This window comes from Molossus molossus, unplaced genomic scaffold (assembly GCF_014108415.1).
Source record: "Molossus molossus isolate mMolMol1 unplaced genomic scaffold, mMolMol1.p scaffold_m16_p_15, whole genome shotgun sequence".
Classification (NCBI taxonomy): domain Eukaryota; kingdom Metazoa; phylum Chordata; class Mammalia; order Chiroptera; family Molossidae; genus Molossus; species Molossus molossus.
In genome coordinates, this window is record NW_023425350.1 from 51,816,100 (window position 1) to 51,837,171 (window position 21,072).

The 21,072-nt window shown below is 50.4% G+C and overlaps 1 protein-coding gene across 2 annotated transcripts in view; it reads right to left on the reverse strand.

The window, feature by feature from the left end:
* Nucleotides 1-21,072, reverse strand: part of TGFA (transforming growth factor alpha) — a 102,555-nt gene that overhangs the window by 56,415 nt on the left and 25,068 nt on the right. For both annotated transcript variants that reach the window (XM_036262718.1, XM_036262717.1), the window contains exon 2: nucleotides 9,671-9,724. In XM_036262718.1, the coding sequence (XP_036118611.1) occupies nucleotides 9,671-9,724 (54 nt within the window). The remainder of the gene's footprint in view (nucleotides 1-9,670; nucleotides 9,725-21,072) is intronic.

Consider the following 21,072-nt stretch of genomic DNA (forward strand, 5'->3'; position numbering starts at 1 on the left):
ATCCAATTCTCTCTTGAGACTCTGAGCTAAGAGGCACAAAAGTGAAATGAGTTGATATTATCTTTATGATAGGTACAGAGCAAATGGCCACAAACCGCTTCAGCGGAGATCTGAGTGGTCACCCCAGTTCCTGCAGTCACCGTGGGCAGGCTGCTCAGCATTGCCATGGTTTCTCCGAGGGCTGACTTCTTAAAATCAATCCCCCTTTAGGCTGATTTGTGGTTGGGTTCTGCTCTTGCAACACAAGGTTCCTGGCAGGGGTACTCTTTTGGCAACTTCACGGATGGACCACAGCAGCCCAGGAGAGTGACGGATCAGCTGGAGCCCCAGCCCAGCACCATGGGCCACACCGAGCAAGATGCAGTGTAACAAAGAGAATGAAAAGTATACAGTTTGGCACTTCCATTAAAAATAAGAAGTCTGAATAGAGTAGAAGCAGGTGTTTCCTTCAAAGAAATTCATCTTGGTAGACCATGACTTTGTCTATGTCTTTGATTTACTTTGATATGCAAAAATTACCAACATCAGCAATTGGACCCTAAGCCCTGTGATGGCAGAGCTCATGTTTAACTCTCATGTGTGTCTCCAGGGCCTAGCACAATGCCTGGTATGGCATAGCACTTAATTAACGTGTGCTAGAAGAATGTCAAAAAACTAAAAGGTGGAAGAGCAGTAAGGCTTCCATAGGCCTAGATTTTTTTTTTTTTTAAATCCTCACCTGAGAATGGTTTTCCACTTATCTTCAGTCAGAGTGGGAGGGAGGAAGGAGGGGGGGGAGAGAGAGAGAGAGAGAGAGAGAGAGAGAAACATCGATATGAGAGACCGAACTGCAACGGAGGTACGTGCCCTTGACTGGAATCGAACCTGCGGCTCTGGTCTGTGGGCTGATGTTCCAACCGCTGAGCCAAACTGGCCAGGGCCATAGGCCTAGATTTTTTAGAAAAGCATGACTTGTGGCACTTAACTTGCTGCTTTCAAAGATGGTGGATGCTCTCTTCACTGAGCCTGACTTAAACCAAGCCCCTGCATTACCCACTCCATCTCTCCTTTCCTTTGCTAAAATATCTAGACGCTCAGCATGCAAGAGCTCAGTTAGTTGGTTACTCTAGTTTACTAGCCCCTTTCTGTTTTTACCAGTTAAGCTGTATATTTACCAAGAGGACATTTGTGTTTGTTTCCAAGCCTGTCTATGTCAGTCACACTCATCATTGTATTTATGTAATTTAATTACTTATTACGTAAACGAATAAAATGTCTATGCATAAGGGAAGAACTCTTGTTTCTATTATAGGTTGAATATTTAGGAAGACTTGCTTGATAAAGGTAAATAGATTAAAATAACTGTCAAATTAGGAGTGGCTAAGAACTCTAGACTTCCGGTCAAGATGGCGGGTAGGTAAATGCGGTATCGCGTCCTCCCACAACCACATCAAAGTTACAACTAAACTACAGAACAACCATCATTCAAAACCGCCTGAAATCAAGCTGAATGGAAGTCCTACAACTACGGAATTAAAGCAGCAGCTACATCCAGACTGGTAGGAGGGGCGGCTGCGGCGGTTAGACGGGCTGGTCCCACACCTACGTGTGGTGGATAAAAACCAGGAGGACACCTCAGCTGGGAAGGTCCTTCCTGAGGACTGAGGGGTCTCCGTCCCATACCAGGTGCCCCGCTCAGGGTTCCAGTGCCAGGAAGAAAATCCCCATAACTTCTGGCTGGAAAAAGCAGTGGGAACTGAGGCTCAGGGAGGCTGAGGCGGCTGGAGCCCCAGGCAACTCCTCTTAAAGGGCCCGCGCACGGACTTATGGGACTCTCTCCCTCTAAGCTTGGAGGGGAGGCAGCTCGAGGGGCGCCAGAGACACACAGGGAAGAACTGAGCTGTTTGGCACTGGAGTGAGGGCTGGAGAGGGGGCTTTCTCGAGGACAAACGTGCTGTAAGAGGCCTTTGTTCCTTTGGTGAGCCCTTCCCGGGGTGGCAGACAGTCTCCATATCTGGGACTCCAGCAACCTGGCTCACACTGGTAGCCCCGCCCTGGTGACTCCCTGAGGCCCCGCCCCGCCCCACCCAACTTTCAAGCCCACCCAAGCTGTTGGCTGCTTAACCATAGGATTGGCCAGTCTTGGATCCTGCTTCAGGTTTTTCCTAAATTCTTTCAAACGAGCAGTATCTGGTCTCAGCGAGCCCCATACCTCTCATTAAGTAATACACAGAAACAAACACAGGGAGGCAGCCAAAATGAGGAGATAAAGAAACAGGTCCCAAATGAAAGAACAGAACAAAACCCCAATTAAAGAACTAAGCGAAATGGAGATAAGCAACCTAACAGATACTGAGTTCAAAATACTGCTTATAAGGATGCTCAATGAACTTAGTGAGAACCTCAGTGAACTTAGGGAGGGCCTCAAGAGCATAAAAAAGGACCAGTCAGAAATCATAGATACACAGTTAGAATTGAAGGAGGCATTAACTGAAATAAAGAATAATTTACACAGCTTCAATAATAGAGTACGTAAATCCAAGGAGCAAACCATCGATTTGGAATATAAGGAAGCAAAAAATGCCCAATCAGAACAGCAAAAAGAAAAAAGAATCCAAAAAAATGAGGATAGTGTAAGGAGCCTCTGGGACAACTTCAAGTGTGCCAACATTTGCATCTTGGGGGTGCCAGAAGGAGAAGAGAGAGAAATCGAGAACCTGTTTGAAACAATAATGGCAGAAAACTTTCCTAACTTGGTGAAGGAAACAGACATACAAGTCCAGGAAGCACAGAGAGTCCCAAACAAGATGAACCCCAAGAGGCCCACACCAAGACACATCATCATCAAAATGCAAAAGGTTCAAGACAAAGAGAGAATCTTAAAAGCAGCAAGAGAAAGGCAGCTAGTTACCTACAAGGGAGTTCTCATTAGGCTGTCAGCTGATTTCTCAAAAGAAACTTTGCAGGCCAGAAGGGAGTGGCAAGAAATATTCAGAGTGATGAAAAGCAAGAACCTACAACCAAGATTACTCTATCCTGCAAAGCTGTCATTTAGAATCGATGGACATATAAAAACTTTCCCAGACAGGAAAAAGTTAAAGGAGTTCATCACCACTAAACCGTTATTATATGAAATGATGAAGGGTCTTTTTGAAGAAAAAGATAAAATATATGAACAAACAAAATGGCAATGAATACATATCTATCGACAATGGAATCTACAAACAAAACGAACAGGTAGAACAGAAACATTCTCATAGATACAGAGAACATTTTGTTGGTTGCCAGTTGAGAGGGGGGATGGGGGAAGGGATTAAGAAGTACAAATTCATTGCTAGACTGACAAACCTCAAAGGGAAAGGGGTTGGGGGGGTGGGAAGAAATAAACCAAAGAACTTATATGCATAGCCAATGGACACAGACAATAGTGTGGGAAAAGGTGGGAGGGGGGCGGGAGTGGGGAGGAGGGGGTCAATGGGGGAAAAATGTGGAACATCTGTAATACATTTTACATCCAACAATAAAGATTAAAAAAAAAAAGAACTCTAATAGGTTAGGGGTGTGTGTGGGGGCGTGAAAAAGCACAGGCCTAGAAGGATTTATGGCATTTGCTCTGCAAGTCTTTAGGTTCTTTCACTGAAGAAATCAAATCTGGATATTATAAAAGGTGCAATATGGGTATAGCTCCTATAAATAAAATGATGTAGAATGTCAATATATGAAATCCATCAATAACAAAAACAAGAGTATCAAAACAATATCTACCCTTCCTTCCTGTAATGCACTCCAAAATTCTCTATTCTAAGCTAATTAATCTCATAAAAAAAATGTTGGTCATAACCCACGTACATGATTTTTTGACTTATGGTTTGAAAAGATAATTACCTTAAAGCCACCCCTTAATCTTACTGATGGGAGAACCGAGGTTCAGAGACATTTAAGAGGGCGACACGAAGGGCACACAGCTAGTCAGTCAGGACAATGCTCCCTGACTCCATACCCTCTGGCCTGTCTACCCTGAGCAGCTTTCCTTCTGACCCAGCACAGTTTCCTTTGCAAAAACTGGAAGGTAAAATGAGGAATTGGATGACAGGGATAAATCCTAGAGTGGAAAGGAGAGCGTCCTCAATTCCCTCCCGAGGCTCCACATTCCTCCAAGCATGGAAGCAAGTCCTGCAACTCACAGATACATGCGCTTTCATCCCAAACTGAGACACAGAAGTCTTGTGCTAAAGACACATTTGGAACAGTGAACCACGCACCTGGGAAGATCATGTGAGTCTTCTAATTTTAGAATGACTGCCACTCCACATGGGAAAACTCCAGACAATGGTATGGGGAAGCAGTTTGCATTCTGAGAAGCTTTTGTTTGGCAAGATGAGCAATAAACAGATCCCTGGCTTGCTGGCTGACCCATGTTCTACCTGTTTTCCCAACAAGTAAAGCCTTCCAAGACTTTTCCCTCTAATCTGCTTTGCCTTCCCTCTGAGCACCTCCTCAAACTAGCCCTCCCAACATAGTTAAGCCTGATGTCACCGTCAAAATCTGGACACCATCTCCTCAAGCAAGCTGCTAATGGTGACCTTCCCCATAAATAACATCACTGTGAATTTTCCATGTTCTTTCATCACCACCTCTGACACTAAATTAAGCAAGCCTTCAAACACTCCCCGATTCCATGTGGGTGTCATTAGACAGAGGCTAGAGGAAGGTGCAGTCATTCAGAGGTTTAAAGAGCCACCCTGAGTACTGTGATGTGCAAGGCAGATAGCAGAGGGCAGCCGGAGCCTGGCTCCCAGGTGCCTGAGCGGGGCCCGCACCACACCCCTCAGTCATTAGAGTGAGTCTCATGAAAACATGAGAACCAGATGGGCAGCCTGAGAACTGTGCAACATTTGGGAGGGTTAAGCAAGGAGCCACCCAACAACTTAGCTGGCTGCATTCTGTCCCTTTTAAGGGACATTCAAAGGTGCTTTTTGAAGATAGGTCATAATCTTTCCTCCGGAGGGTGTGGCAGATGTTCTAAGCTATAGGTGCTGTCGCCCTCACCCTGCCTCCAGCTAGTGTTTCTCTGCGTGCTTTACCAACTGACAACCAGATAAAATTGTTTTGTTCTAACCCCCAGACTGTTGATTTCACTCTTGTGTAGCCTTAGGTCATTATGAGGCTCTCATGGGTTTCCATGCTGACTTTTCACCTGTATGGGGGGCTCCTTGAGGACAAGGACCGAGAGGACTGCTTCTTTGTATAGTCTCAGCAACTAGAATGTTAGAACCGGGGTGTAAAATAGCATCGGGTGTCCGGCAGGTGTGGCTCAGGGGCTGGTGTGGCTCAGTGGTTGAGCGTCGACCCATGCACCAAGAGGTCACCGCTTCGATTCCTGGTCAGGGCACATGCCCAGGTTGTGGGCCAAATCCCCAGTAGGGGGCATGCAGGAGGTGGCCAATTTATGTTCTCTCTCACCGATGTTTCTATCTCTCTCTCTCTCACTTCTTCTCTCTCTCTAAAATCATTTAAAAAACAATTTAAAAAATAGCATCTAGTTCCCAGAGAATTAAATATATGACAGTCACATTTCCCTACCTTGGGTCCATGGCAGGCATCACCTACTGATCACCACTGTATTTCCTAACAGTCTGAAGGTAGCCTAATAATCCTCAACAAGGCTTTCCAAGTATCTCTACCAATTCATCACAGTGGTCATGTGAAAACCCTACAGCCATTCCTGATTCAAGTCCAACAGACGAGAAAACGAAGATCCAAAGAGGAGCCAGATGAATAGCTTGCCCAGAGACTTGGTAAAACAGACCAGCTGGGCCCAACACCCAGCATTCCTGACCCAGCTTAAGGCATGCATCCCTCCAAGTTTCACCCAAAGCAGATGTCTGAGAAGCATTTACTAATGACAATAATATCGGTTTCCTATACCTCTGGCATCATCTACCCTCCACATTTGGGGATCTAAGAGAGAGGAAGACTGGAAGAAACCAATGAAACCTCAATAAGACAGGTCAAAGTTAACTGTCAAGTGACGTCAGCCCCTGTTCTCGTAATCTCAGGTACCACCCTAGACTGGCACATGGAGTTTGCAATGTTCTCTCCATGCTGCTCCATCCAGCTGTTTGAGCTTGATCCTGAGTGAGCCTGCAGTCCTGCTCTAGCGCTGTCGTTCAGGACGGGATCGAACCCTTCTTATACCCACTGTTGCTTCTCATTCCTGTCAATGCTTAGAGTGAAGAGACCTGCATGTTTACACCATGGGTCAAGCCCTTGTAGTTTTTGTCCTAAAACAACCCATCTTTACACCTAAATGGATTATTCTGGGATTCAGTAAGTGAGCCCACCGACATCCAGAGCATAAGGGGTAAGGAGGGAGACTCACACAGTACATAAGTGAGCATGTTTTACAAAAACAGTGTTCACCTGAAAGGTAATATAAGTAGGAAGCAAAATAGGAGAACATGAAAGGAAATGCAAATTAAATGAAGTGTCACACAAATGAGAGCTTGTTTGGAGGTATTCGTATGCGGTTGACAGAAGGCTGGTCCTCTCCTGGGTGTGTGTGTGTGTGTGGGGAAGGTCACCCTCTTCCACTGAGCATGCAGCTTCGGGAGAGACCGCAGGGATCAGTGAGGGAGGAGGGGGACCAACGCCTAGCCAGCCAGATCAGCAGAATCAATCCTGGTGATCAATGGGGTGACAGATGTCCCAGCCAGATCGTCCTCACATCTGAAGGGTCACAAAATTGAATGCAGCATCAACTACCCTCCATATTTAAGGATCTAACAAGGAAAAATCATTGTTGATTTTGTGGGGTAATGGACGATGGCTTGTTCTTAAAAGCCCTTATCTGTTAGATAAAAACAATATTCGCAAGTGGGTTTTGCTTTAAAATATCCCAGCTAAGGGAAAAACAAGGAAGGTGGGAGAATAGATGAAAGAAAAATGGTGGAGTGACGCTAATTGTTGAAGCTGGGTAATGGGTATTAACGGGTCGCGGCATTAGGAAGGTTGAGAACCGCTGCGGCCTGAAGGAAGAGACAGTTAAGCAAGTAAACCTGATTCAGCCTCAAAGTCCCTGCCTTGGGAGGGGTGCCTATGACACTGCGGACTTGGCTCCTAGCCCAGCCCTCTCTGAATTCATGTCTGGGTCCAGTGAGGCAGGGCTGAGAGTAAGTAAAAATGGAAAGAACTGGTCCATTACCTTTTCTGGGCACAATTTTCATAGCTCAGTAACCCATCAAACACAGGTCATTGCAGAGGCCAGACAGGCAGCCTCTCTCCCTTCCCCACAGACCTCCAACAACTCCAGGGCCTCAAAGTCCCCTGGACAAGGTCCCCTAGGCCACCAACTCCAGGGCCTCAAAGTCCCCTGGACAAGGTCTCCTGGGCCACCAACTCCAGGCCTCAAAGTCCCCTGGACACTAGAAGTTGTGGCACTGCCCCTGCTGTCACCCACCACATTGGGCCACAGGGTGGCACTCAGCCTGTCATAGGGTGACATACCACACAGCAGGAGCCACTACTGTTTCCTGAACATATATATATCCTAATGAGGATGGTGAACCTCGGGAACTTGCCCATATCAGAGACATTCTCACAGAAGCAAGTCCAGAAATGAAAGATGTCACTACTGCAGCAAGGACCGTCATCTAGATAGCAGGTCTTCCCATGTCTGCCCAGGGGAGACTGGGAAACCCCAAAGCACCTCGGCAGGAGTCACACCTGAGGGAACACTCAGGTACACCACCCTAGGCCTTTCTTGTCTGTATAAATGGATGGTGACCGGAAGGAGGGGTAAAATACCCAGGAGCACCCCCTTCCTATAGATGGGAGCATCAGCATTTACATCATTGTGACCTGTCACCTGCAAGTGACACCTTCACCTCCTAGGTCCTACAGTGAAGACCAGGAGGGCTGAGATGCACCTGGGGGTTAAATGGAGCCTAGGAAGGGGGTTGGGACAAATCTGAGAATAGCACAGGGAAGTCACTAAGCTATCCTCCTCCCCATATATTCACTTCTGAGCCCTTTGTGGTGTGGGAGGTAGTTAAAAAGTGAAAGAACCGCTTTATGGAAACTGAAAGACCCTGGACCACAGAAGCGCTGCTTTGGGCTAGGTACACCCTTCCACCCCTAGCTCCAACGAAGTGTAAGAGGAAGAAAGGCATTTTCTTCTGTCATCACGGACCAAGTGTCTCAGACTCTTAGGGTTCAAGTGCACCAAGGATAACATCTCTGCGAGGATGTGGGGGCAGAAGCAGTGGTACCTGGGAGAGCGACAGCACGGCCTCCAGGGTGTTTGGAGGGAATGGTTGGCAGAGGAGAGCAAAGTACCAGGACGGTGTGTGGTTGGTTAGAGAATTTATGTATATATAAGTAACAACCCCCCCCAACAGTTCCCTGAAATAACTAGGGAGACACAGATAGAGCAGGGGGCCGCTGCAGTGACAGATGGGAGCATGCCCATGTCAGCGAAGGAGTGGTGAAACCGGCAGACTAACGCATGGCCGGTGTAACAATCAGTTCACATGCACGTGGAAAGCTATTTGGCAATTTGTACCACGGGTCATATATTTATTCTTTCTCTTGAAGATATATCCTAAGGAAAGTATCTAAAATAAGGAAAAAGCTTCTAGGCATAAAGAGGTAGCATCATAACTTCAACTGAAGGCAACACAAATATTCAGTGGGGATGCTGAATTTAACTACACATGTCCATTTGAATGGAACATCTTGACAGTTTAAAGGATAAAACGTAAGACTTTCTAGCCACATGGAAAAATGCACAACTCCAAACCTTGACTTTAAAAAGCAGGGATCAAAATAGTGTCCTCACCATGACTGAATAAAATATTAGCGCACGCAGGCAAAGGCTAACAGCAGGGTGCACACGCAGCGATGCTTCTGGGGGACTCGGACCTGCGTGGTTTGCCGCCTCCACTTCCCAGACTTTTCAATCTGTACAGCTAGGGTCTTTACAATGAAACCAGGAAAATAGTACTACAGGTGTCAAAAGACAAACCAGAAAGTAGCTAAACAAAGATCCCCAGGCAGAGGCAGACATAAAGGTTCAGGAATCTGGGCTCTTCTTTTTGTAAATGTTTTTTATTTTTTTATCCTCACCTGAGGACATTTTTCCATTTTTTGTTCAGATAGAGTGGGAGGGAGAGAGAGGAAGAGAGAGAGAGAGAGAAATATCAATGTGAAAGGGACACATCGAGTGGCTGCCACCCACACGACCCATCCAGGGCCGGGGACAAACTGTAACCGAGGCACGCGCCCCAGCGGGAACCGAACCCAGGTCTCTCTGGACCGCAGGGTGACGCTCTAACCGCTGAGCAAAACCGGCCAGGGCTGGGCTCTCCTTTAAATGGATTATTAAATGAGCTAGTTCCGAGCTCTTGGGTCCTGCAGACTGTTTTCCAGCACCCTTGCCCACACTGTGAACAGAGAGATGGGAAGGGGTGAACTAGCTCCCTTGGGTTTGCAGTGAGGATCTCCTGGGAGCACGACCTTGGTCCCTGGCACGGAGGGCAGAGAGTGCTCAGGCGACAGCTGGGCGCGAACTCAGCAGGCAGGAACCCCAAAGGGAAGCTGAGAACTCAGTCTCCACAAACTAGCCGAGGTCCGCTCCCTTCCCATCCCCCATGTGCCATAGCACACCAAGGGGCGAGGGGCCAGGACTCACCACTCAGGGCGGATGTCGAGTTCTCCAGGGCCTGACACACAGCCAACAGAAGACCTGGGGAAGAACAGAGAAAGATCAGAGTCCGCTCAGCAGCACACGACTTTCAGGATTCGGGGCAGGTCTCTGGAAAAGTCGAGACTGGGCAGTTTTACAAGGTGGCCAATAGGCAGGTTTAGGTATATAACTTGGGTGAGGGGGCTCAGTACAAAATGAAAATGTGGGACCCCTTGCTCAAAAAGCAGGAAAACTGTGCCATTAAAGGTACTGAATATAAAGCTTTTTTTCTCTTTTCCATGGTCTCTCTCTCCACTTGTCCTGATGTTTCTTGTTTTTGGTTTTTTAATAGGGTATGAATATTTTTACTGGGGTAAAATATATATAAAATTTACCACTTGAACCATTTTAAGTGCAGAGTTCAGTGGCATTAAGTACATTCCCATTGGTGTGTACGTCATGATGGTCTTTATTTGCTATTTATGTCACTTCTCTCTTTGGCGTATGAGGATAATTGCAAGGTGAGCAGAGCCCCTCCAGGCACAGAGGCCCCAGTGACAAAGCACGCAAGGGCAGTGGCCGCCTGCTGCCGCTTCCCCCCCACCGGCAGCTGCACGGATGTGCTGGGACCCAGCTAGGGGCAGGAAAGTCTAGCCTGGGGTTTCTTATTTCCAGGGACCAGGCGCCCCAACCAGAGGTGGACAGGTGACCCCAAGGTATTACAACCTCTGCACCAGGATGTATTAGGTACCTGAATCAGGGGTGGGGGAGAGGCTCATGCCTATTTAGTCACCCACTGAACATGCTATAGAGCTGTCATCCCAGCTGCCACCAAACCCTGTCCTGAGATGCCATGGGGCGCATGCTCCTATCCTCAGCCTTTTCCATGTCCAGGTCCCACCTAGGGGAGGCAGGAGGTGGCGGTAGGTGGGATCACGTGCCCCCGTGCACACTCACTGTCCCGCTGGACTTCACTTATAAGATATACATTTAAAGATAAAACTACTAAAAATTTTGACTCTGCCACCACAGCATTAACCCCATGCTCAGGGCCCATCTGAGTGTGAGACTCTGTGACTACCCAAGTCGCATGCCCATGAAGTCACCCTGCTAACGGATGACCTTAGGTGCCCTGATGTTACAGCAGCAGAAGTTTCTGGAAACACTGCAGCTATTTCCAGTGAAAAAGGAACCTCTGATGAGTTATGTAATCAGCATGAACTAAGACACAATGACTTCCTAAAACCGAAATGCAAAAGATGCCACGGTGGCCACGCAGAATCGGGGCCACCTATGGGTTAGCCCAGAAGTCGGATTAATCAAGTGACACAAAGAATAAGCGGTTCTTTGCTGTGACCCCTCTGTGCACAGGACCAGGGAAGAACCCGCTGTGACCCTGTGAGAACGGCGTTCCCCTTTCACTCCGGGTGCAGACAGAGCAGCCTGGACTCTCAGTGGAGATAACGCTTACAACAGATAAAGCGATCATGCTCACAATGTTCCTTTAGGACTCTGAAATGAGAAACATCACAAAAACTTGAGACCATGCAGGCCTAGCAGGGATTTCCCACGGGCTCCTAGAATCCTAGACCAGCTATTGGGGCTGGAGCAGCGGGTAGGGGCAAGGAGAGAAAATAAGTAAAATCACCATGTCTTCCCTGTGCAATTCTCTCTCGTTGCTCAGTAGACACTAATTTTGGAAGCATGGCTCTTAGGGTTCCCCTGGACATATTTAGGAGGCTGAGCTTGTAATCCACACACCAAGCATTAAAGTGAGGCTTTCCTGCCAAAGCCGAAGTCTCAGTGGCTCGGCACGGTCAGCTGGCACCTGGCACCTGTCACACTGACTTTGCTGGCACTGCCACAAAACACTCAGGGCCAAAGTCAGCCAGTGACCTGTAGTAACACAGTAACATGGGGATGCTTTGCATACCTCTCTGCAAGAAGTGCCACTGGCCAGTCACGAACTGTCCCCAAACGAATGAATTATCCTGCCCATTTCCTCCCTGGGTCTATAGCCCATAAGTTAGCGTAAGTCCAGTTCCTGGGCTCCATGTTGACTTCTGCTTAAGCAAAACCAAGACAAGAAAGCAAATATCTTCCAACTGCAGCCAGGACAGAGCAGAGCCGATCACGAACTCTCCAGGGCGTGTGGAGGGGCCGCTCCCCGAGCCCTGGGGCAAGTTACTTCGCCCCCTCTTTCCACCTCTGGGAGCTGCCACAAAGGTGTTTTGGGAACCAGTCGGAGTGTGCACAACCACCACGCCACGCCGATGAAAGACACTAGGGTTTGACTCAGCCTGAGAAACGTGAGAAGAACAGATCCTTTCTAGCCCCTGGAAAACAACTTATGCTCTGGGCTTCCCTCTACAATCTCGAATCAGGCACGACGTCAGCCGACGCTGTGACGGAAGGCGAGGCCTCTGCCTTACCTTCACTGCGTGCGTGATGCGCTCCCTAAGACGGTCTCAGGCCAAAAAACTAGGGGTCACTTCTTTCACTTCTCAGGTGGGTGGGTACCACTTAGTGGGCATGCACCAGTTCCTGGCCCAGCACTTTTACATGTGTTGTCTTATGGGGTTCTCAGAATAACCCACGAGATAGGTACCTCCCAGCCTCCGGCCTTCTGGTCCCACCTGTGGAAACACGTGGTTTTACAGATGAGGAAACTGAGGCTTAGAGAGGTGAAAAATGTGCCCAAGCTCCTGCAGCCAAATTCAAACTCTAGTCTGTCCGATGCCGATGCCCAAGACAGTGTTTAATTACCACACCACACAATACTCCTGACCACAGCCTGTCACGACACACGGGTAGGTGTGTATTCGCTAGTTGCAACCTCCAAAACGAGTCTACACAACAGATTCAGTAGGTCTAGCAGCGAAGCTCAATCCCTCTCTTCCTGAGGCCACATCTGTTGCTCCTTGAGAATTTCCACTGTTTCCGATTCCCCCTCTGTGAGCAAGGTCTCTGGGGGAGGGGGTGGGGGGTGGACAGGGTGTGCAGACCCCCGGCTGCCAACCTGCATAGGCCCAGGTGTCCAGACTGCCACGCCCCTGCTTGGAGAGCGGGGCTCTGTGACGGCCTTCCAGAAACATGTGGCCTTGGCAGGCTCTGAGGCTCATCAGAGACACAGGAAATCCTTCCCTGGAGCACCTGTGCAGGGACAGCCCAGCTCTGGGACAGCCGCCACACCCAGAGTCCAGGGAGACAACGCACAGTTCAGATGGGGGCTGGCGGCCCGAAGCTCAGGCTCCTCTCGCTTGTTTCAAAGCTGGACCTTGCCTTCCACGGCCACCCAGGTGGCCAGCTTCTGGGGCAGGATCCTTTCGAGCGGTTCCTGCCAGCATCCCATTTCCGTTTAAATAGTTCCAAAGAGGGGAATCCCTGGATTATGGACTTAAAAAAAGGGGCGGGGTGTTGGTGAGGGGAAAACCACATACAATGGAAGGAAAGCCTTGTGAAGGCCGAGGCTCCCACCCCACGGAGGGCGGGAACCCAGCCTGCCCTCCAGGAAGGGTTATAGGGCTTATAACTCAGCTAGAGTTAGAAAGGCAGTAAGACTTCCCAGCAGAAAGAATGTCTGTCAAGAGAGGTGAGGCTATTGATCTCTGGAGTACACACAGTGGAGCCGTCATGAAACCCATTCACAGGTGTGTCAGCGGGAAATGCTGTTGAGAGATGCTGGGACCTCATCTCCCCTGGACCACAGAGCAGGGAGTACCACCCCCCCCACATACCCCAGCTGCACGGGATGGGGCCCTGGGCTGTGCCTTCAGCATGGGGCACCCTCCATCCTCTCCTATCATCAGCCTGGTGGCCGTCTCCTCTGTGGACACTCAGCTCTGGCCCCTGTGACAAGCCAGGGTTTGCTTCCAGGCGCTTACCTACTCCACTGTGTTGATCGGCTGTCCCCCGAGAAAACCAAGAGCTCCATATCTCACCCGTTTAGGGCTCCCCTGAGCTAGGCTTTCTACAGAGGGGGTGAAGGTAAGGTTTTGGTGTCAGGGAGATGTGGGCAGGATGGAGGGAGGTTGCAGCAGGTCCTTTGGGATGAAGGATGCCCAGGGGTTAGAGGATGTGCTGAGGGAAGGCAAACAGGTAAAGAACGAACGCAGGCAGGAGGGGCAGGAGTCCGGCAGGAGAGAGGCAGAAAGGAGTGTGGGTGTTGGGGGGCCGCCAGATCCCCCTTCATTTCCTACCATGCTTTGGGGTCACAAGGGACAGAGCCAGAAGCTCAGGAAGTGTTGGGTGGTCCCTAGAAGGTGAGAATCCCACAGCTCAGCACGAGGTCCACAGGTGACACCCATGGAGCAGCTGTGTGGGAACGAACATACGTGTACACGCGTTACACGGAGCCAGGGCCTACTGGTAGAGGTTCTAACCCTCTTCCCTGATGAATTATATTCCGACATTAACTTTTATCTGAAAACATGGCAGGATTTTAACTGCACAGCAGTAACTGCCCCATTGTATGACGTTATCAGCATTTTTAAATGCAAGCGGTTTGGATAACCAGGTGAAGATGCTGGTGGAAGGGTACGAACAGATTAGGAAGAAAGGTTGTAGGGGCGGTGGGGAGGCTGGGAGGACCAGGAGACACGAGCCTGCCCCTGTGACGATGTCCATAAAGGCTGTGGCCGAAAGCAGCCAGAGCATCTGCCATGCAGGGAGGCCAGCCCTCAGAGAGGCCATGGTTTCCCTTGAAGAAGGAGGTGACAGTTCACACTTGCCCCTGCTCACAGACTCCAGTGACACTTGCTTCAGACGATGTCAGGCAAAGCTGCAGAGGAGTTTGTGGAGGAACTGGCCTGACGGGATTAGGAAAACTCTGGGGATGCAAGGAGAGTGTAGAAACATGTGACACAGGAATGAGTCACCTTGGGCAGACGGGCTCCCTGGACAGAGGGCTCTTTCTTTCACCATCCCAGCATCTGGAACACCGCTTTCAAAACTCAGGTTGGACCCTGCTACCCAAGGAGAGAGTCTTATCGAGACATTATTTGAAAAGATTAGTGTTGTGTTTCAGGCAGCAGGTCCTGACTCAGGGAGCAAAGAAACCAACTCTGCAGGGAGGGAGCAGCTTCTAGCTCCAAACCACACCCACGAGCTCCTGAACCCTGCGCCCAAACACAGCCGTGACATGGGACAAGCTAACCAAAGAGACATTTCTACTCCAGCGGTGGGCGGTGGAGGGAAGACAACCAGAGCCTGATTGGTGTCCTGAGCTCCCTCCTTCTATAGCTCAGTCTTAGGGTTGCCCTGGTGGCTGATGGCATTATTAACAATAATGAAAACAACAGTTTCTTGAGTACTTACTTCATGCCATACCATCTCATTCAATACTCAAAGCAAGTCCTAGACGTAGGTACTATTATGCTCCCATTTTATAGGTAAGAAAGTGGAGGTACAGGAGGTGAAGTAACTGTCCCAAGGTCACCCAGCTTGTAAGCGACAGTCATTGCAAGCTCAGGTGACAGGGCCCAGAGGGCCTCGCTTTGTTTCCACTTGTCCTGTGAAATACGACCAACGAGCAGAGATGCTAGAAAAGACCACCTCCTCATCTTCTCTCCCGGATATAATCCAAATGCCTTCTGTGACACCAGGAACACGGCTAAAGAGGAGCCCAGAGACTAGCATCATCCATAAATGGTGTCACCTTTAGTAAGTTACTTTGCCTCTCTCACTCTCGGTTCTTTATCTTTAAATGAGAGAGTTGGGTGAGATTTGCCCAGTCCCCAAATTCCAAGCATCTGTGAAGATACAGGGCTGTCCATCTTCCTCAGCCATCAAGCACACGAGCACCAGCAAGGACCACTGGCCTCGTTCCAATGCTTTACAGGGGGGCCCTTGCCTTGAACGATGATTGGGCAACATGAAGGCCATGTGTGTTTGTCTCAGTGAGTGTGCCTGGTTTATGGTAATTTTGTCTTTCAATTTAGCATGGCATTTATATCAAATATCAGAAGATGGAAGAGATCCTAAACCTGAACCTAACCGTGTGCTATGCTCCATCTCTGTTTTCCACGCCGTCTCCCAGTTTCAGTACGTGTGCCGCGGAAGCAAGCCCGGCGCAGTCTTGATCTTGGCATGACAATAAATTGCAAGCTCACCATCGGGGAGGAAGTGAACTTGGGTTAGTGAGCTCGGAGCCCCCAGCTGCCCTTCCTAATGGGGTGGCCATAGGCAGAAAAGTCCAACTTGATGAGCCTAAGGCAATACTTCATGATTGTGACATCATGGAAAACAAGCCAGTGCTACCTGAGTGCTCACAGGTATTTTCCATCTCCGTCTCAGTGTATCTGTGGCCAGGAGAAACCAAAGTATTCAGGGTGAACCATGGGATCAGGGAGGTGGAAGAGGCAAGCTCATGGGTGTCTACACTGCAGCCCTCTACTTTTTTCTAATTCTGATTTAGGGCCTGTTGTGGTAGAGCAGAAAGGGGCCTTGACATCAGGCCTGGCTTCAGATCCTGACTCCGCCACTCTTTACTTGTGAGACCTCGGCTATGCTATCTAATCTTGCTCAGCTCGAAGTCCTCATCTGTAAATAAGGATGCCACCTTCTCACACCGCTACTGCAAGGATGAAATGAATGGAGTGCACAAAGTCAGGGAGAAGTGGAATCTTCCATACTACAGCGAAGGCAGATGAGTTCGGGGTACCAAAGGCAGCACAGAGACCTCACCTTCCCATAGACACGGACTCTGCTTCCACGCCTCCAGCACCATCTCCAGCCCTCACCACGCTCCAGAGGCCTGGACCTCAAACTATGTGTTCAAAAATAACTTCATCTGGTCTCGTCCCCTGACCTGTTCCACCTCCTCCTCTTCGCTTCTGGGCGGGGCTGAAGGCCTGCAGCCATCATCTACCCCTCCCTCTCCTTTACCTGGTATCCAAGTCAGGCCTCCCACACGTGCCGCCTCCACATGGTCCATCTCATTCACCCCCTGCATCCCTGCTGCCCCAGGTCCCGCCTCATCGTCTCCTGGGCTATCACAATAGTTGTCTAATGATTTTCCTGCCAACAGCTGTTTTGCCTTTGCTGCCAGAGGGACCTCTGTGGAGCACTTGCTGGACAAAGCACTTCTTTCCTCTGAACTCCCCATGCTGCCCCGCAAAGGACCTGGTCCTGAACCCCGTTTCCACCTGCTCTTCCCACCACCCTCGTCAGGCACGGTCCCCCTTTCCCTGCACATGACTTGCCCTCACTCGAGCTCAGTGCCTTGGGCACCGAGGGACCCAACTCAAGTCCCTGCAGCTGTGTGACATTGGCTGAGCCCGGCTTCCTTCACTGTGAAAGGAGATACGGCCATCCACCTCCTGCACGGGGTCACTGTAAAGGTGAAATGCGGCACACGCGGAAACGTGGAGTATGTTGAGTGGCACGTGAATGGTAGCTGCTGTTACGGAGAGTGACCGTGAAGACGGATCATGCTGAGCTGTCAATTGGCAGGTCCCTTCCTCTCCCCATGGAAACCGTGTGTGCCTCTCAGAGCTTCACTCAAACGTCAGCAACATCTCTTCGGAGCAGCCCTTATCTGATTCTGCCTTGTTGTTAGAAAGTTTTCGTGTCTTATCTGTCTTCCCCTCTCGTGTGGTCAGGGACCATGCCTTACTCCTATCTACTCTCACACCTGGTATAAAGCCTCGCACCTACTTAGGTTTTTGATACCTGGAACTGAATTTCTCTAAGAGGTCACAGGTTGGAGGGGGTGTGAGTATTGGGGGTGTGCACGTGGGGAATGGAAAAACCAGCTGATTCTCAGGAATCCTTCCTCATGTTGATCGTAGACCCCACAGCTATAAGCTCCAAGTCTTGGCTCTTCTTCTGACTTCAGTGGAAATGAAGAACACTTGAAACCAGCATGCATGCATTCAACAGGTGCTTACTGAGCACCTACTACATGGCAGACACAGTTGTAGGTGCTGCCGAGATAGCAAAAGACTAAAAGTTCCTTCTCTCAGAACATCAGCAGTGCGCTTGTCCCATGGAAAATAATCCTGCCCGTTCTTGGAAACCATTTGCACTGAACTCCATTGTAAAGGTCCAGCTGCACCATCATTCAGATGGGTGCTGAGTGAAAATGCGCCTTGTGTTTCAACAATGACGGTCACTGGTCTCACTAGCATGGAGAAAGGACTGTGGAGGTGTGGGGAAGTGTGGTCCTGAGCCCGGAGTGCGTCTGCTGAACTGCAGCTCAAGATGAGCCCGAGTTGTTTCGTCACTGATAAGATGGCCCCTGAAATGTTTTATTTTTAGATCCTTAACTCATTGTGTAGGCTTTCCTGAAGACTTTGCAAACCAGGAAGACCTCCACCTGGGGACCCCGTGCAGGAGAAGACGGGGTGCAACCAGGGGTGCAGAGCTCACTGAACGGCTTGGGGCTGCAGGCTGGCCAGCCAGCTGGTGCTTGCTGGGTACTACATCTCCAGGGGCTCTTTGGGCAAAGGCAGGACTGGCCACAAGTTTACAGTCCAGATGAAGAGACACAACTGAAGCCAATACTCTCACTGTGTTCCGCGAATATCTCCCAGGCTCCCTCGTCAGGCCCTGTGTTCCACCCAAATGTGTGTACCCGATTCAAGTCTCCTGAGTACACTCACTCATTCTTTCATGCCTGGAAAACCCTCCACTTCTACCCAGCCCTCCAGGCCCAGCTCGACCCATGTCCTCCACATCACCCTCCTGACCACTCCAGCAGGCAGCACTGTCACCTCTCACCTCCTGGCCCGTCGGCACCAGGGCGGGCGCACAGCCCACCCCGGTCACTCGCATGGGTCTCCCCGTCCCTCTCAGCCCAGACCTCATTTCCCACCATCTGTGATTCAGGAGAACCGATTACTGTCTTTCTCTTCCTACTTCGAGGAGCAAATGAGAATATTTGTGAAAGAGTCAAGGGCCTAATTGATACCCAGACCGACACCACATGCACAGGCATCAGAGAAGTAATGCAGCTGTCAGAGAACAGGACATGTGCTCTTATCGACTTCCAGGAAAGTGTGCAAAAAACAAATGACTAAATAAAAAAGCCCCAGAGACCGCTGCAGGGGGAGGGGTGGGGTGCTGCCTTGTCGAGATACCTTTGTTTCTAAGGACCAGAAGGTGATACAACACACATCTCCTCTCCACTCTTTCCAACTCCCCACCCACTTCAAAGCCTTACAGAACGATGCTGTCTGCTGATCTAGTGGTCTGAGAGGACCCCTGCCAACAATGCAAACAGCACAGAGGGGCGAGCTATCTCCACCAAACTGTCAGTGAACCAGGCTGCACCGAGCACCGAGCACCTCCTCGGGGTGAGGAAGGCCTGGTGACTGAGCCCATTTACCCAGATCTACGCTACACCTATTTTGGTTAAGAGGAAGCAGTCGTATCTTCAGCAGAGTTAAAGCCTTATCAAAGATGGGGACCAAGGGCTGGGTACTGAGTCAAATGTCCTCTTCTGCAAGGCCTGCTCCCGTGCTGCTGGCCGAGGGCCCCCGTTCAGGGGTGGCAGAGTGGCAGGGCAAGTATCCCGGGCTGGCTGGAGTTCCCTAGTCACTGAATCACCAACAGGCTCTACCAGGGCTGAGCTCTGAGGTCGCAGGAAGTCGGGCCAAGCCGAGGCTCTCTGCAATCCTGTCCCAGCTGCCTGACACAGAGTTGAGGCGCGAAGGTGTCTGTGGAAGGGGCTACGCTTCACATTCCCAGAGTCCCAGAGGAAAGAAGGGGTGGGAAGCGTATAAAGGTAAGGCCGGGACACAGTGGTGGACACAGCAGCTCTATCTGCAGGGCCCAGGCCCCTCGGCACGGAGAACCAGCTAAGTGGAGACCTGGCTGCCAGGAATCTCAGGGATCAAACGCCAGCTCTGGAAGAGCCCACTGGGTGTGAGAAGCCCCCTCCCCGTCTATGCAGGCCCACTGGCCCCATCTCAGCTCCCTGGCTTTGTGGTGGCCCCAGAATTGCCATCCTCCAGTCAGCGGGGCCTCTGCCTGTGTGGACCTCAGACCAGCAGTCAGCTTCTCAGCAGAACCGACCCAGCAGGCCAGCCCTTCAGCTCCGTCAGGGCCCTATGTAAATATCACTTACTGCGAGTGGGTTGGAAGGAGGCTGAGCGGGGAGGAGGTAAAAAATAAGCAGTCCTTGACCTCTGCCCCACTTCCTCCCGTGAATAACCTGGTGACGACAAACCTACCCCTTCCCGCCCCTCAGGACAGCCCGAGCCACCCTGCAGAAGGCACTGCGAAGTTCGGGGTCTGGGCCAAGATAAACATCTGTGTGGCTTGGCAGAACTTCAGATCAATGTGGCATCAGCCTGGGGGCGAGCAGAGGGGACGTGTTGCCCCAGTGCCAGTCACCACCGTGAGGCTTCCGCTGTGCTCTGTTCCCAGGCATGGCCAGAGAACACCCCTGTGGAGAACTCATTTGACTGACGGAGCAGCAGGGTTCGAACAGAGGAGACAAATTTCCAGAACAACAGATTTTCAAGAGTTAAGTGGAAAACACCGTGAAGTTCTTATAACCTGACATTTTCAACCCATATCACGCTGCAGACTGGGACAATGCCTATGTTCTTTCCCTTGGGCCCTGGAAGTGAGGGGGGAGGGTAGGGTAGGAGGAGGAATGGGGGGCAGGAGGAAGGGAGGAGGGAGAAGAGGGGGAGGGGGAGGGGAAGAGAGCAGGTGAGAAAGGGCCTGAGTGACAAGTGTGGGTACCAGCTGCTGAAGGGGGCCCGGGGAAGGATTGTGCAGGAGGTGCTCAGACTGACCTCCTTTCCCTGGGAGACCCTGATCGACCACCCCAGCCCAGGGGCTCTCACTGCTGGCACTGCCTCCTGGGCAGCATCTGGAAACTGGTGGGGTAGTTTTTGTAAATAAAAACTATTTGTTTTTCTTTATTGATTTCAGAGAGAGGGGAAGGAAGAGGGAGAGAGAGATAGAAAGATCGATGAGAGAGAACATCGACTGGCCGTCTCCTGCAACACCCCCCCCCCCCCCCCCCGGGATTTGGCCCACAACCAGGGCATGTGCCCTGACCCGGAATCGAACGGGCGACCTCTTGGTGCATGGGTCGACGCTCAACCACTGAGCCACATCGGCCAGGAAATGGGCGTAGTTGGTGATTGTCACGATGACTCAGGGGCATATCTGGTATTCAGTGGGTGAGAGCTGGGACGCTAAACTGCTGTAACGCACAGGACTTTGTCCTGTATAAGATGCTAGTAGTGCACTCTATTAGAAATTCTAGACCCCAAAAGGGAAGACTTTCTCTTCAACCACAGGTCATTCAGCCTCCAAATGAATGGACAGAAGCACCCCAAACTCGCTGGCAGAACGCGCTGGCAGTCACATGAACAGACAGGCCGCTCGCTAGCGCCTTGCAAATGGTCTCAGGGAAGCTTGCAGAGTTAACTGTGGAGATCGGCCTG